The following is an 18,188-nucleotide window of genomic DNA, read 5'->3' on the forward strand; positions in this document are numbered from 1 at the left end:
TATTCAAGCAATTTGAGTTTCTTTTTAATATATAACCAATATGTAATAATATATAACCAATAATATAACCAAGAATAACGGTAGTTCTGGTCCATATGTTAAGAGATGATCTCCAACTATTCAACACAGTCTTTTTAACATGTTCTCTGAGTAAAAAGGATGCGTGTGTTCTTTAATATATTTCCATATGATGTTACTTTTCTGGAAAATTATAGATACATAGAAATTTCTTTCACATCCTTAAAAATGATCATTGAGAAAGGTGTCAGCAATGGAGTTAAACACCCTGCAATTTATACTTTTCAATAGCCTTGTCCTTTCCTCTTACATTTTTAAATATTTAGTAAACATGTATTTGATGTCAGAAATGAACAAAATGATGGGATTTGACTTAATTATTATTATAACAATATATAGCATAGATACCATTTCACAGATGAAGAAACTGGACATTGAAAAATATCAATGCAAAGAAGTAATAGTCAGGAAATGCAGTTATATTTATAGAGAAAATAGCATTGGCCTCTGAAAGGACAGAGATTCTGTTGTTTGTCCTGAGTGAGAGTTATAAAGGAACTCACTTTAAAATATTTCACTCTGGAACTTAAAAGACATTTATCCAAAGAGGAAACGCAAATGGCCAACAGGCATATGAAAAAATGTTCAACATCCTTTATAATCAGGGAAATGCAAATTAAAAGCACATTGAGATACCACCTTATACAAGTAAGAATGGCACATATCAAAAAAAAAAAAGAAGCACTAACAAATGTGGCGAGGATGTGGTGACAAAGAAACACTTCTGCATTGCTGGTGGGAGTGCAAACTGGTCCAACCACTATGGAAAACTGTCTTGAGTTTCCTCAGTCTACTAAAAATGGAGCTTCCATATAACCCGGCAATTCCACTACTAGGGATCTACCCAAAGGACACAGAAACACTGAATCAAAAGACCACCTGTACCCCTATGTTTATTGCAGCTTTATTTACAATAGGTAAAACCTGGAAACAACCCAAATGCTCAAAAATAGATGACTGGATCAAGAAATGGGGCATATATACCCAATGGAATATTATTGAGCAATCAAAAAAGATAAACTCATGCTATTTGCAGCAATGTGCATGGAATTAGAAGGAATTATGCTCAGTGAAATAAGCCAGAAGGAAAAAGAAAAATATTGGATGGTTTCACTTATAGCAGGAATATAGTGGAACCAAATTAAGACATCAGTGTAAAACAATAATAACAGTTCAAAACACAAGAAAGCAAAAATGGGCAATTATAAATCAGAGACACTCTGCAGGGGAGGAAGGAGGAGGAAGAAGGATCAGAGGAAGGGAGGGAGCAGCACAGAGGACTGAGGTGATGGTGCATGGGTGCATTGATGAAGGAAACACAATGGGGACTACATCTGAGGGGGTGAAGGGAAGCAAATATTGTTTAAAAATGAACAATGTTGTAAAAAATACAAAAAATAATTAATAATATAAAATATTTCATTCTGTATACCTTTGGTTTCTTTGGGTATCCTATTTAATGAAAAAAAAAAAAAAAGGTTAAAACAACCAAACAATGAGAGTCTCAGACTTTGGGTCTACTCCCAGTGAGAATCCCAGTGTACCAAAATATTAATGTTAGCACCATTCAGAAATGCTCCCTTGCACCAAATCAGCATTTTGTATGGTTTAACGATGAACTAATATACATTTTGATGATTTATAGAAAAGATAGACAAGACTAAAATAATATCATAGAATCAATATTCTTACAGTGAGTGATCTTATATTGATATTTCCCTGAAAGATAATCCAGTATCTCTTAGGTAATTCAGTATCATTCAAACACTCAGGTATGAAAATGAAAACCAGAATTAAGTGACATGGGCCTCCCTGGTGGCACAAGGGGTTGAGAACCATGGTGTGGGAAAATCCGCAGCTTCTGCAGCACAAGTTCGATCCTTGGCCAGGCAGGGAGCAACCCACATGGCACAGCAAACCTCTCCTGTCTCACCCACTACTCCGCTCAGCAGTGTACTTCAACTGCCTTTCTGTCCCCCACTCTGTCTCTGTTGAATCCTCTCACTTCCCGTATCTTTGGCTTGTTCCCAGCTCTTGTATGCATAAATAAATAAATCTTAAAAAAAAAAAAGAATTGAGACTTGATAATTCACACAAATGAGACTAAATATCACAAGCAATCATTTACAGACAGAAAAGGACTGATTTCTTTTTATTCCTTCCCTAGGTATATAGGATATGCTTCTTTGAACTGAGTCGTCACCCTTTATCCTGACAATGTGCACGCCATCTATTCAATTCTGAAATGGAATATGTAAATTGTGGATGGAAAGCTAAGAAAATAATGAATCTTTCACAAACTGCCAGGAAGAGTGAGCTCTCGCATCTCTGTCCTTCAATAGTTGTTCTTCCTCCTTGCTCTCAAGTTAACTCTCACCTCCTCTCTTTGTCATCTCTACCTGACTTCCAACTCAAAAGAGGCCAAGTCCAGAAATGGATTATAGAATTTCGGCCCAGATCATAGCTTGCTATCTCTCCTGGTTTCCAACTGCCTTGGTGTCTCCCCACTGCATTCCATCAGGCTCAGGCTGCAACCTTGCATTGCCCATGACTGTGTCGCTTCTCTGCTCACCCACAGGGATGAGTTCCCTACACCTCCTAACACCCTTCATGGCAACTACTACAGGGCAAGCAACCTTAGCAGTTACCACACAAAGACTTTCCTTCATTATCCCCAATGCTTATAACTACTTACATGCTTTTTTCCTATTTTTATTATTGTATCCCTAGAATTATCCAAAATCTCTATTTGGTCACATCTTTATTTTAAGATTTTTTCCCAACTTCATTCTGTGAACCCCAGCCAAGCTGTTTCCTATGCAAGTCTTGTAGTTCTCCCATTTGTTTGCGGCTTCCCTCCAATGGGAACAGTCTTCTGTTTAACATGTACTCTCTTTTCAAAGCTGACCTCAAGCATATGTTCTCCACAAAAACTTATCCTATCTCTTAGCCAAAAATAATATTCTCTCAACTATTTAAGATATTCTGTGTCCTGCCTTTTGGTATTTCATTTTGATTTGCATATTTCTCTCCTCACAGATTACTTCGTTTTCTTTTTTGTTTTTATTTCATATATATTTTACATCATTCTTCCTTTTTTTATTTTTTTACAGGCATGTATTTTTATTTATTTTATTTTTATTTATTTATTTTTTATTTATTTGTTTGTTTATTTTATACATGCACTGGGTATAGTCAGAAGCGTGGGAGGGTGAGAGAATTCACCAGAGAGCGGGGAGCAGAGCAGGTAGAAGGACCGAAGTACACTGCTGAGGGGAGCAGCGGGCAGCAGGAGAGGTCTGCGCGCCATGTGGGACCCTACTCCGGTGGCCGGGGAGCAGCCGGGGATCAAACCGGCGCCGCAGAGGCCGCGGGCAGCTTCGCAACCCAGCGCTCAACCACTACGCCACCGGGGAGGCCCATCATTCTTCCTTTTTTGCACAATGCATGCTTTCTCCTTTCAGCTAAAATTCCCACCCTGTAAAATTCTTACCACCCATTCACCCTTGCACTATTACCATAGTCCCTTGTGCTCTTCCTGCCAATTTTGATACCTCTCCTCTCCTCCCCTACAGAGTATCTCTGATTTATAGTTGCCTGTTAATTTTGTTTTTTAAATTTGTTGTAATTATTTTTTTTCCTGAATCCTTCTTTGGTTCCCGTACATTCTTCCTATAAGTAAAGCCATCTGATATTTTTATTTTTCTTTCTGGCTTATTTCACTGAGCATAATCTCTTGGAGCCTCATCCATGTTGCTGTAAATGGCATGAGTTTATCTTTTTTGATTGCTGAATAGTATTCCATCGTGTATCTGTACCACATTTTCTTGATCCAGTCAAACTACTTCCTTTTCAAGAGACTGATTGTTAGGATATAAGTGTGTGCTTGGCATTAGGTGCTCAGCACACATTTGCTCAAGGAATATCAATGGACAAACAGGAACTTGGAGAAAAAATCCTAACCTCTGACTGCCTGTCTTGCACTATCTTCCAATCTTTCCATTGCTCTCTAACCAAGTCTTCTAAGCTTCTTCTAGCCTAATATTTCCAGAAAACACTGTAGTGTAGTGTACCCGTGTAATGAATGTTCATTAACTGATTATATTCTTTCAGTAATCTCAGTTATGGTAGATTTTAATAACTATAAATTCCTGTGTAAATGGACAGAATTCCTTCAATTACGTATTTCAACCATAAATGTTTCTTAATTAGTTTACAATCACATATTGAACAAAATATTTTATCAAATTCTTCTAGTTATTTACTTGACAGATATTTTTGTGTATAGTAGGTATTGTGCTACAGGCTGGAAACTGAATCCTAGAGAGAACTTTGGCGAATAGAAAATAGATCTTAGTTCAGTGTATACTATTTCTGACTTTTTTGTATAATGTCATTAGGTTTTGTCAAGAAAGCTTATGGAACTTTGAGAAAAGAAGGAAAATGATGACAGAAATTTAAAAAAAACTTTCTCTCATAGAATTCTTTAGGACTAGATTGAAACTTGCTATGATGTGTCCTCAAATCCCACAAGACACCCCACATAATACATAAACAGATGTGTGCGCACACTGCATTTGCATATTTGAAAAAACAATGGCAATAAAAACCCTAGATCAAAGAAAACTATGAAAACTTGTCAAAACTAATTTCTGTAGCACAGAATAATTTTCCCTTTATATTGCACAGGTTTGCATGGGTCCAGGGTAAATAAAAAAAAAAAAATATTTGTGAAATAGTCCAACAGCAGAAGCATGAAAACCAGGATGCCTGAGATTAAAGACAAACACTAATGCCAAACTTTTTTTCTGGATTTTGTGGGACAAGAGTTTACAATCAAGAAACTCTATATGGAAGTAATGCAATTCTCATGCAGAGAAAAGACAAGTGCCTGGCAGATGGAACTGTCTAGACAAAAGAGAACCAAAACACAGAGCTGATTATGGGTTATGTAATTCACTAGACACAGGGGTATTCAATAATTAAAATAACTGTTTTCTTCAGGCAGAAAGTTGAAATAATTCATAGAGCAACTGTGGTCTGCTGGATTTCATTCTCCCCTTGATAGGTACAAGGAATACATGTTAAATGTGTAACTTCTCTGACATTGCTTATTTTATTATGAGTTATGCTTATGAAGTACATAAGGGAGAGTTCTACTTTATTTATATACAAATTTGTGCCAGTTTGTTGGCCAATAAAGAAATAAAAAGAAAAATAATATAGCAAAAAATTATCTCTTGTTCAGTAATAGCACCAAAACCAGGACAGGGATTAGAAGTATTTCTGCTCTTTTCCTGAATCTGCAAATTCTTCATGATTAATTAGTCCCTTCCAATTCCCTGACTCCAAAGTATGTTATTGAAACACCATTATTTCTTCTAGTGTAGTGACTTCTGAGATTAGCAGGTTAGACTGGACCAATCAGGGAGAGTCCAATAAAAAGTGAGAAAGTCAAATTTTATTTTGAGGACAACAGGTTTCCATATCCTGTCTGGGTAGAGAAATAAGGTGATTAGAGATGTGGGTGAGAGATGTGGATTCTTCAAATCCATTCAGTCACACCTAGAAACTGTTGAACCTTTTAACAGATCACAAGCTGAATCATAGTAACTTGTTTTTTTGACTTGAATAATGCCAGAGGTCATTTAATCCAATTCCCCTAAGAAAACTTAACATTCTTTCTATAATATCTCAGGAGAAAAGCCCTGGGGACAAAAGATTGAAGGAATAACACACATTACTTTATTTACTTGAATTGTGAACATGCCGTTTGAGACCACTGTGTAGGCTAGAGGTGGGGGTGGCGGGGTTGATGGGTTTCATCAGAGACAGAGTAGGGAACAGAACAGGCAGATCTACTGAAATACATTGCTGAGGGTAGCAGCAGGCAAGACAGGAGAGGTCTGCTGCACTCTGTTGGTCAGCAACCTGGCTGGGGCTGGGACTCCTGCCGCAGTGGCTGTGGACATGTTCACAGTGCTGAGACTTAATCCCTTGTGCTAGCAAGGAGGACTTAGTGCCTGTTTGCTGGTTTTATACATCCTTTATATGGCTTTCATCTCCACATTTCTCTGGAAGATGAAGGAATTTAGCGATGGACAATCGAGGTGTGAAACACTGAGATTTCTTTATATTTGTTCTGACTTCCAGCAAGTAGAATATAAATGTAGATACAGGGCACAAAGAATAAAATCGAAACCATTACATGAGAACTGCAGGTGGAGAGAGCTTTGCACTGCCCTGTGGAGGAGTGCATCCTCAGATTATATGAGTATGTAAGAAACTACTAGGACCAGGGAAACCACAGCCACCCCCATCCCTGAATTTGCAATCATTAAGATATTAACAACACAAATATTTTTGCACATGAATTTCAACATCAGCTTCACATCACACAGAAAGGCAAATGGAGACTCACAAGCAGGAGAGCAATAGCATGCAAAACACCCACACTCCAGGCCATGACAATCAGAAGGTTACATCTGTGCAGGTTCATGATCATGATGTAGTGCAGGGGCTTGACTATGGCCATGTAGCAGTCAAAATTCATGGACACCAAGATGAATATTTCCACAGCTGCCAATAAATGAGCAGTGAAGAGCTGGGTCATGCAGTTGTTATAGGAGATGTTTTTTCTTGCTGCAGCTAGGTCCCGGTTTTGCCTGGGGATCATGGTGGAGGTGTAGCAGAGGTCCATGAAGGAAAGGTGGCAGAGGAAGTAGTACGTGTGCTGTTGGATTAGAAGGCTGCGGGTGATAGTGTATAGGATGATGAAGACATCAAGACAGTCAGGTAATAAAGCAGGAACAAAAGCAGGAAAACAAGCTATATTTGCTTATTTTCCCAAACACCCATTAAAAACAAATTCTGTGACATTGTTCTGATTTTACATGAGGTTGAGTTCAATCCAGAAATACAACAGAAACTTAAGTTATCCGAAATTACACAATGTATCTGTAATAGAAAACAATACATCTGTAATAGATTTTACATTTTGGAGAAATTTATATATTTAAAAATTGTAGATCATATAGAATTTATTACAGACTTGATCTTTTAAATCATTTTTAGATTAAGGTACTGTGATATATCAAATGATATTTAGTAAGATATTAAATATAGTAATGATATTAAATATCAGTACTAGACTTTATGCCTGGTACTACTATCAACATTTTGCAGGTATTTAAATTATAACAAGCCAAATGGATTATTTTGATACACATTTTACTATACAGAGAAACACCAAAATATGAAGGTTCTGTTAATTATACAAATTCACTAAGGAATTAAACAGCAATTTAAGATACAAAATTGTATCTGAAACAAACCCATGTTCTTGAATGCTAGGTAACATTACACACTCTATGAAATCCCAGCTCTTCTTTCTTTCTTTTTTTATTTAAATGTTTTATTTTATATAATTCTTACATCTTTTTTCATCTTTGCACAATGTATGCATTTTCATTTTGGTTATATTCCCCATGACATTGGGTCTCTCTTCATCTCTGCCATTGACTGCCTATGTAAAGTTGAAGAGGTTTCAAATTTGTCTGTACTACATGTAATTTAGTTATAAAACCCAGTCACATACCAACCTTCCATATATCAAACAGATCTATTTATTCTTTAAGTGAACAAAAATCAAGATTTTCATTGTAACAGCCTTAATTAGTTGATAATAGTTTCAGTCACTGGCCTTCTTGGTAGATTTGGTCAAATCAAATCATAGAGAAATTGAAAGCAGGAAACTAAAGTCACAACACTGGGCATCTGATTTTAAGAACACAGGCCATTAGTATACAAAATAAAAAAAAATTGCAACTTTTACCTATATATTCCAAAGACACATTTTATAGGTTTCTGTTGAAAAGTTAGAAATACCTTGGAGAGCCAGCTGTTCCTACTGACTAACTGAAGAACCCACTGTAACTAAACAATGACGTACTTATTTAAACATGAATTTAGAACAGTGCTACCATTTTAATTTTGCATATCTAGGCACAGAGAGTTCACATGTTGAAACCATCACTTTCTCCCATACAGCAAAATCATGAATTACCTAAAAGACTTTTTTAATTTCAAAGAATTGGGTTTTCTTTATTAGTGGTACCAATAAATGATCAATACAGTTCAGAGGACACATCCCTCGTCTATAATCATGAAGATAAATGTCCAGTCTCACATGTCCTTTTAATTTTTTATTCTTAGCACTGCACAGCTCACTGCCTCTGAGACTATTTCAACTGTCAAGTAGAACTAATAACGTTGAATCTGTTTGCTTCATTCCCAGAAAAAGGTAAATGAAGGTCATGTGAAAATATAAACTCTAAATGACTTACAAACTTGTCAGGTTATAGGACAGTACTCCCAAAAATGGTAAGGACAGTATCTGAGTACTGTGTAAGGAAATAAATAGCAGCATTCTTATCAGTTAATTGGTTTTATCTGTGAAATTTACTGACCAAGAGATGTGTTGAAGAACTCATAGAAGATGTAAATTAAGTATGGGGAAGAAACATAACTGTTGGTATAAATTTGATCTGGTTTATAGTGTTCAGCAAAATAATTTGTTATCTATATTGATACTAACCAAATTTCGTCTTTAATTATGTGGAAGAAGCTCCTCAATTAAAGAACATAATGGAACCTAAGGACAACATTTCATTAAAATGTGGGGGGAAAAAACTATACAAAGAGAACCAATACAGTAGGAAACAACTTTTGGCTTACGTTGTTTCTTGAACATCATCATGAACATTCAGTTCAGTGCCTCTGCTTACAAAGATAATATTCATTAAATCTGACCCAGTAAGCACCAATCATAAGAAAAAAAATATAAACAATAAAATCTCCTTAAAATTTAATTTTATGTATTACCAAATCGTGGGATTACAGGGTCAAACTTCTACAAGGGTATGCTTTCACACCCTGCCCACTATCACAGGACCACCATGTTCCATTTGGCCCTTTCCTCCCTCACTACCATACCAACATCCTCAATGTCTGGTCAGAACTGGTCAAAATAAGCCAGAGCTGATCAGAAACAGTGGGAGCTGGTTTAAACTGGTCAATATAAGTCAAATTCAGAACCAAAGCAGTTGGAACTAGCCACTACTGGTAAGAACTGGTCAACCAGCCTGAGCAGCCAAGGATGGCTGGAACTTATTGCAGGTAATCTGAAGTAGTTAGACCTGGATGGAAGCAGTCAGAATAGGTCAGAACCAGTCAGAACTCATCAGAGGCAGTAAGGACTAGTTGCCCCAAAGAGTTGGAGCCAGTGGGAATCAGTAGAAAATGGTTAGGACCAGTCATAACCAGTCGAAGCCTCTCTGAACAGGAAGAGACCAGGCTGTCCTGATCAAGACTGCTTGGAAACAGTGGGAACTGGTCAGGATTGGTCCAAATGGGTCAGACTGGGTCAGAACTGAACCAAAAGAGCCAGAGTTGGTCAGATCCAGTGAAAGCCAGCATATGCCAGTTGGATCAGGAATACACTGACCTTCTGGGTATTTTCTTCTACATCACACATATAAATTAGACCACCTGGTATTTGTCTTCCTCCTTCTGATATATTTCTTAAATTTTTCAATCTTCCACTCCTCAGATGTCACCATTTCTAAAATGTAAAGTTGATCCCTGCTTTAGGAAAACTAGGGGAAACCAAGTTCAGGTAATAACAGGAGGCTCTCATCTGTTCAGTTTCCAAGTGTAGGGAATACAATTCCCCACTCAAAAATGGTTGTTTCTCAAACCTGTCTCTCCAGAATACCTGCTTCTAAGACAAAGCCTTTCAATGATAATTAATTCCAGGGAGAAAAAGCAGCAACTATAAGAAAAGGTCCTTGAATCTTAACAAAAATCCCTTTAAATATCCATGCAAGCCAACGAGTAAATGAGCTTTGCTGATCACATCTCCAGAAAAGGACTAATCATGAGCGACATGACACACGTGAGAATATTTCCTCCACACTTTCTGCGTTTTGCTTGTGGGAACAGAGTCATCTGTAGAAGATCATCTTTCTATTATGTTTCAAATGAATCCCTTCTAAATGCATATTCCAGGTGTTCTATGAAACATTAAGATTCTACGATTGAGGAAAGGACTGAGACTCACAAAAACCCGTAGCTAGTGTTTATTGTATGATGGCTAAACTGAGTAGTCTCTTTTTGAGTGTCATATCTTTCATACTGAAAGTTGCTTATTCCAAGAGGATGTCAGCTTGAAGACGGCATTGTTCTGAACATCCCCAAACATCATTAAGGGAAACTAGGACTGTAAGGTAAGCTTTTTTTTTTTTTCCATTAGATTTATTTATTTATGCATACAAGAGCTGGGGTACAGGCCGGAGATGCGGGGGCTGATAGTATTCACCAGAGACAGAGCGGGGAACAGAACAGGCAGACTGACCTAAGTACACTGCTGAGGGGATCAGAGGGAATGTTAGGAGAGGTCTTATGCACCATGTGGGTAGCTCCCTGGCCTGCTAGGGATAGAACCTGTGCTGCAGAGACTGTGGATTGCTTCATAGTGCGGTGCTTAACCCCTTGCACCACCAGCGAGGCCCCCTGTTAAGGTAAGCTTTTCAATAGTGCTAATGCTTATTAAAGATTGTTATTTCTCATATATGATCAGCATCACATTTCCAGACTTCTCAAACATGGTATTTGTACATTTCAACCTCACCCCTTTTTTCCAAAGATAGGTAAATAGCATCAACCTCACCTGGCAGTTGAAAAATCTAAGACTCCTAGAGATTAATTATAGTATGCAGCTCTCTAACACTAGACACAAAGGAGACATCTCCTTTAACAATCAAGTTTCATCATGAGAATGGAACACAAATTAAATACGATTACACATAGAAAAGATGTAAGTATGAATATTGACATCAGCTGTCAGCTGTTTAGTGAAAGCACAAACAGAGTTCTCTTCCTTGAATTAATTGCTGTGGATAATATGATTCTTTAATGCAAAATTGGAAATGATGCCTCATGAACTCCTTGCTTAGTGAAATGTCTCTCTGTATTATTGATCGAAATTCCAATTCTTCCTGTCTCCTAAGTACATTCACAAAAATAATGAAAGTCCTATGTGTGTCCACAGGAGGGTAGTAGGTATGCTCATATTCATTTCCATAACTAATTTCCATAAAGCTTATATGTCTTTATTAGTATCCCTGCTCTATATATGAAGAAACAAATAGGTAGGGTGCCAGCAAAATACCCACGTTAGAGAAGTTGCAAGTGGAAGGACCAGAAATCTAGTATTGACATTTTGATGCTCCATAAACTTATCCACTATGGAACTCATTTCAAAATTTTATGAAAGAGTTTTGCGATTCATATTTTTGAAGATTTACATATGGAAAACTGGGTTTGATGGAACAAACCTCAGTAAATGTTATATAGTATTCTAGCTGATGTATGGGAATTGAAGCATATCTGTGTGTGCGCATGTGCTGGTGAAATTGTCTTACAAACACTTGCATATGAAATAATACTAATCATTAAAATCATTATAGGGGCCTCTCCGGTGGCACAGAGGTTGAGTGCTGGGTGGCAAAGCTGCCCGCAGCCTCTACAGGTCTGTTTGGATGCCGGGCTGCTCCCCGGCCACCAGAGGAGGGTCCCACATGGTGCGCAGACCTCTCCTGCTGCCCGCTGCTCCCCTCAGCAGTGCACTTCTGCCTGTTCTGCTCCCCGCTCTGGCTCTGGTGAATTCTCTCACCCTTCCGTGCTTCTGACTGTACCCAGTGCTTGTATAAATAAATAAATAAATCTTTTTAAATAAATGAATAAATGTCTCCTCACCTTAAATTAAAAAAAAAGGTTTAAAATCATTATAGTCATATTAAATGTTGTTTACTAGTTCAACATTGTTAGTTATAACAGTAATGGCATACGAAAGAATCTAGAGATAAAAAAAGCTAAATATAATCTGACCTAACCTTGACTCTGTGCTTAATTAGCTTGATCTTAGACATGTTTCATAACCTCTAATTCTTTTATTTATTTTTTTAAAGATTTATTTATTTATGCATACAAGAACTGGGGCACAGGCCAGAGGTATGGGAGGGTGAGAGGATTCACCAGAGACAAAGTGGGGGCAAAACAGGCAGAAGGACTGAAAACAATGCTGAGGGGAGCAGTGGGTGAGACAGGAGAGGTCTGCCTCCCCATGTGAGTATTTCCCTGGCTGGCCAGGGATTGAACCCGTACTGCAGAGGCTGTGGATAGCTTCACAGTGCTGCACTCAACCCCCTGCGCCACCAGGGAGGCCCTATTATTTTATTTTATAATGTGCAAAACAAGTAAAACAGGATGATGGAAATCATATCATATGCTTGTAGTGGTGATTAAATCAATAAATGTCTAAAGAAACCATTGGAACAACTAATTATTTACATTGACTTAATATTCTCAACATAAATATTTGAGACTTCTTTCCTGCAAAGTAAAATAATAACATCATAGGTTGAATCGGTATTAAATGGATCAATAGGTGCATAAAGCTTGCTAGTTTGAACAGAGCAATTAATCGTTTAAAGAATAATTATTAGCTATTATAAAATTCTTTGGTTTATACAATAAGCATTTTGAATGTTTCCAAAGCAACTCCTGTGTACTTTCACCAGTGTCCTATTATATTGTATAATAACTCTTTGAAATCTCCTACTATGCTTCCTATGTCTGTCTTCTACTCCTTGCTGAACTTCAGCCTACTTGATCCAAGACACACAAAGATCATATAGAGTAATAGCCAAGATTCTCCTTCCTTGGTTTTTCTTTATCCTTTACTCCTATTCTGAATTACCTTTCATAATTCCCCATTTCCTAACAGTAAAGGGAAATATCTGTGTTTTGCACTCTCTGTCTCCACATCATTGTTCTATCTCTTCTCTCCACCTTAGCTACCAGTATGTATGTACATTCTAATTCAAGATACTTTCAGTCATTTGAGCTGATTTGGTAAACATACATGGCTTCCTTAAATATGTGTTCAAAAAACTCAAGTCTACGGATGTGACAGAATCTTTATCAGGAGGTCACTTGATTAATTTTCAAGAAGCAAAAACATTATTTAGCAAAAAAAAAAAAAAAGCCCTTAGAGGAATACACAATTTAATAAAATATGAGCATTTAATATTTACTAGAGTGGCTAAATTTGATAAATTCCTGGTTGTATCAATAAAAAAGTGTTTTTTTTTTTTCCAGGTCTGAAGTAAGCATTATATGAAATACATGGATATTATGAACAACGTGACAGAGTTTGTTCTACTGGGACTCACAGGGAATCCAAAGATGCAGAAAATTATATTTGTTGTGTTTTTTCTCATCTATGTCATCTCTGTGGTAGGGAATTTGCTTGTTGTGATTACTATTGTTAGCAGCCCATTATTTGGGTCCCCTATGTACTTTTTCCTGGCCCATCTCTCCTTCATTGATTCCTGCTATTGCTCTATCAATACCCCTAAACTTTTCGCAGATGCACTCTATGAAAAGAAGACCATATCATTCAAAGGATGCATGAGTCAAATATTTTGGGAACATTTTGTCGCTGGTAGTGAGATTATCCTGCTCACTGTAATGGCCTTTGACCGCTATGTGGCCATCTGCAAGCCCTTACACTATACAACTATCATGAACGCACGGGTGTGTGGCCTGCTAGTAGCAGTGGCGTGGATGGGAGGACTTCTCCACTCAACCATACAGATTTTCTTCATCTTCAAACTGCCCTTCTGTGGCCCTAATGTCATCGATCATTTTTCCTGTGATCTAAGTCCTTTGCTCAATCTGGCCTGCACTGATACCCACACTCTAGGACTTTTTGTTTCTGCCAACAGTGGCTTCATCTGCCTGCTAAACTTCCTCCTCTTGATGATCTCCTATGTGAGTATTCTACGTTCCCTGAAGAACCACACCATGGAGGCAAGGCGCAAAGCCCTCTCCACCTGTGTCTCCCACATCACAGTAGTTGTCTTATTCTTTGTGCCTTGTATATTTATATATTTGAGACCTGCTGTTATTTTACCCATTGATAAGGCAGTTACTGTATTCTACACTGCAATAACTCCCATGTTAAATCCCTTAATCTACACCTTGAGAAATGCACAGATGAAAGATGCCATTAAGAAACTGTGTAGTAAGAAAGCTATTTCAGATGACAAATAAGTGTGTCTTAAGGGCCTACATTGATGCTACTGAAGAAAGGATCACAAGGACATTTGGTTAATCTCAGCAAAGAATGCTTGTGAAATAAAGAAAATTAAGTTAACTGCCATGTGTCATAAACAGGTGCATGGAAATGGGGAAAAGCTAGCCCATGCCACTCTTTGCATATTGGGAAAAATTCTGTCAAATTGAGATTTTATTATATTAGCATATTCATGTATATGAAAGCATAGTTTTTCCTTCAAATATAATAAATAATAAAATGTATTGATTTCAAGCAATAATCTGTATTGTAATCTAAAGATTTAGGCACTGCTATTTCCCCTTTTAAGAGAGGAAACTGATGGCAGGTGAATGCATCGAGTAGATAGATTGAAGAATAACGACTTCTCAGACCATATGGTTAACTGTATGTGACACTTTCAAGCAATGATGATAGAAAAGTAAGTTAATTAAAATAGTTATGATTTATTGAGGCACAGACTGCTGAGCATACTATAACATTTATTTCATTTCTCTCTGAATTATAATTTTCTTAATCTGCTCAATTTTCTGTATGATAATTAATTTATTATGTTGCCTCTAATATGACATCTAAGTGTGTCACACAATGGGTCACTGAACCACTGTGGTTTAACTAACAATATATTATACCACCTTTCCAAATTATTTTTCGAATCATCACCTTAGGCTGCTCACACATCAGGAATAGTGATGACTCAAATTAAAGAAAATTTTATCGTCAGACATGAATTTCTATTTATTAAAAAGTAATACTCCATTAATTTTTTACATGTCTGCTTAGTAAAAAAAGTTGATAGGTTTTTGTTGGTGTGGATGGATGGAGGAGGATTGAACTCTAATGGTGTCAGTGAGAATACAGAATGTAGTGGACACAGTCCTATCCAATTTAATCTCTCTTCAAGGTCCAGTGCATGCAGGGTCAAGATATAGATGCTAAGCTTCTCAGCTGTTAACAACTCAAACTCTCAATCTCATCTTGACATTTCTACCTGAGAAAATTAAAGGTGTCTTATCTTGGGTATGATGCTACCATCCCAGGTCTACCAGCAAGCAAAGACTGACTGACATGGGTGGAAAAGAGACTGGTCCTCTAACATCCAGGTGGACCCAGCTCTGTACTACAGAGCTCCCTCGGTTCCAGGCTAAATCCAGTTGTTATTTGGGATCACATTTGCCCCACCATAGTCAGATTCCCTTAACCCCTTCTCATTATAAAGCACTTTGATGAAAATTCTTATCCCATGGTCTGTACCTAGGCAACCAATAATGATATGGAGAAATATAGAAAGGTATAAAAACCATTTAAGAGTTATAAGAACAGAACTTAATGTAGGATGAAGATTAGGGATAGTAGAGTTATGAATAAAATGCAGGTTTTGATGGATCACTGGGTGTAGAGGAAACTGAGAAAATGCAATACAAAGAAGATTCATGGCAGGCGATTATTCCATCATGAAGGAGCAGCATTTTGTCCTGATGGCATAGACACTCTGTAAACAGCTTTTCCATAGTCAGGACCCATGATGCTGTCAAGTAGTGATAAATATAGCACCATTTTCTGTGACCCTACAGATCCCACTAGCAAAATATTTGCTTCCTATTCCCACAAACTTATGACTTCCTGAACTAGAGGCCTTAGTTCCAAAGGGAGGATGCTTCTACAGGGAGACAAAACAAAGTTTTATTTAATAGAGGTTAAGACCACCCAATCACTTCAGTGTCCTCAAGCCATTGTATCAATAGGCAAAGAAAGAAGTTACTGTGTTGACTTGAATGATTGACCCTGATACTGAGGGGAAAATGGACTATACTTTACAATGGAGGTAAGGAAAAGTATGCCTGGAATACAGAAGATCCCTTAGGATCTTTCTTATTACCCTGTGTTACGATTGATATCAATGACAATATGCCATGTCAGTGGGACAATAGTAGAAATATCTTGGAATATTATCTTCCCTTCTATGAATACTCAATTCTTTCCTGTTGGTGCCTTACCTCATGGCATCAGGATACTCCCCCTTTCTGTGATTGGCTGTGCTTCTTTTGGCCCAGTGCGCATGACGACCTCCGGCTCACCAAATAAGGGCATGTGCCCTTCCGGGATTAGCCTCTTTTGGCCCAGTGCGCATGACGGCTTTGGCCTGCTTCTTCCGCTTCCGGTCCCCAGCTATAAAGCCCCGCCGAAACCGAAAGTAAACGAGACCTGCGGTAGTTGAACAAAGAGTGCATGTGTCTCCCTCCGTGGTGTACCCCTGTTCTTCAGGTCGCTGCTCTCCCCTAGAGAACCTCGTTGAACAGTCCGCAGGCTCGGACACTTTCCAACCTCCTTCCACAAATCATATTACTTTCCCTTACACTTGCTTTCTCTCTAATAAGATTTGAAAGAGAAATGAATTAATATTACTTGCCTGAAATCTTAGTACAACCAGATACAGAAAATATAAATGATTCATTCCACGGTAAGGAAATCAAGGAAGGTATCCTGTATTTTGTTATTATTTGAGCTTTTGAAAAATAAAAATCTTCACACACCACCTGTTAATATTCAATAGAGAACGACAAGCATCACAGACAAGTAAAGTACAGATAGAGATTCTCCCAAATATAGACTTGTAGTGTAACTCTCTCAGGGAGCGGTGGGTGTTTAAGGGCAGTGTTTACTGAAAACAACTTCTCAAGGTGGCCCCTGAAATAAAACACTAAAACATAGAGTCATCCTCATCTATTCCCCAGTTTTTCCTGTCTGTTTTCTATTTGGTATTATTCTGTTACCATCCTTACACTAACCTGTTCTTTCCGAACTCTTATTGATTTACAATTTTAGCCCATTTAACTCATCTTTTTTTGAAATGTTTAAGTAAAACAATAGTTATTAGGAGATATGCAGATATGTGGTCTTCCGCAGACCACAAATAAACTTTGAGCCAATATTAGGAGGATATGAAAAGTGTGAATCCTCTCTCTGCATCTCTAAAAAGCTATGATTCATGAAAAAAAAAGTATTGTTTTAAAATACTAATTTTATGGGACTCACTTTCCAACATTTTAAAGTGTTTGATTCTGAACAACTTCTCCAGTTGTATAACTATTCTATCTAGCTAATCAGAAGTTATTTAGAATTAGTCAATTTTATCTTTTTAACACAGAAAATTACCTTTTTAAGGTCTTTATTGCATACAATAGACAGACAATCCCAGTAAGTGTAGTTATGAATGTGTTTTATTATCAGAGTTAGTAGAGCAATGAGACATATAACTTTATTACATTTTCAGGGGTAGTAGAGAATATTCAATCTGAAAACACAGTGTTCTCATTCCAGGAAAAAAATAAATAAACACATCTGTTTGATGTCTATAAGCAAAAATATGTAATATTATTACAGAAGTGATAAGGATATCTTCCAAGATGAAGAAAGAAATATCTTTATCGTGAGGTAATCACTGAAGGTCACCAAGAGGATGTTTCTAAGCAATGCTGCCCTAATGTTCCCAAGAGGCTGAAGCAGCTGAGCAGCATTCCAAGGAAAAAAAGAGAGGACAAGAACAGTTTGGATATTTTACACCTAATTATTTTTAAGTCCTTGGTCACTGGATGAATTCCATTAACAGATTTCAGTAAATATATTCAGTTGATACATTTCCATTGCATCTTACACATACCCTGACTAGACCCATTCTTCAATAAATGCTTGTTTATTTGAGAAGTATAATCTCCATTCTCTAGATTGTCTGGTGTAATAGAATACAAATACATTAAAATCCCTCCTTCAAGAATCACAAGAAACTCTGAAATATGCTGGAGGAAACAGAAATATTTCTTAAAATTAATATGTATGTGCTTAAAGAAACTGACTTGTTGGCAATGTGTATGGATAGAAATGTATTTTGAGGTTTCAGACCCGGGTGGAG

At 37.3% G+C, this 18,188-nt stretch overlaps 1 protein-coding gene across 1 annotated transcript; it reads left to right on the top strand.

Annotated features, from left to right (window-relative positions):
- Positions 1 to 8,365: 8,365 nt before the first annotated feature.
- On the top strand, positions 8,366 to 14,443 carry LOC119254451 (olfactory receptor 4C46-like). The gene is made up of 3 exons (XM_037521552.2): positions 8,366 to 8,380; positions 10,280 to 10,364; positions 13,300 to 14,443. The coding sequence occupies exon 3, from the start codon at positions 13,318 to 13,320 to the stop codon at positions 14,254 to 14,256; it is 939 nt and encodes a 312-aa protein (XP_037377449.1). The 5' UTR covers positions 8,366 to 8,380; positions 10,280 to 10,364; positions 13,300 to 13,317; the 3' UTR covers positions 14,257 to 14,443.
- The last annotated feature ends 3,745 nt before the right edge of the window (positions 14,444 to 18,188 follow it).

This window comes from Talpa occidentalis, unplaced genomic scaffold (genome assembly GCF_014898055.3).
Source record: "Talpa occidentalis isolate TD23 unplaced genomic scaffold, MPIMG_talOcc4v2.1 talOcc4.3, whole genome shotgun sequence".
Classification (NCBI taxonomy): Eukaryota; Metazoa; Chordata; class Mammalia; order Eulipotyphla; family Talpidae; genus Talpa; species Talpa occidentalis.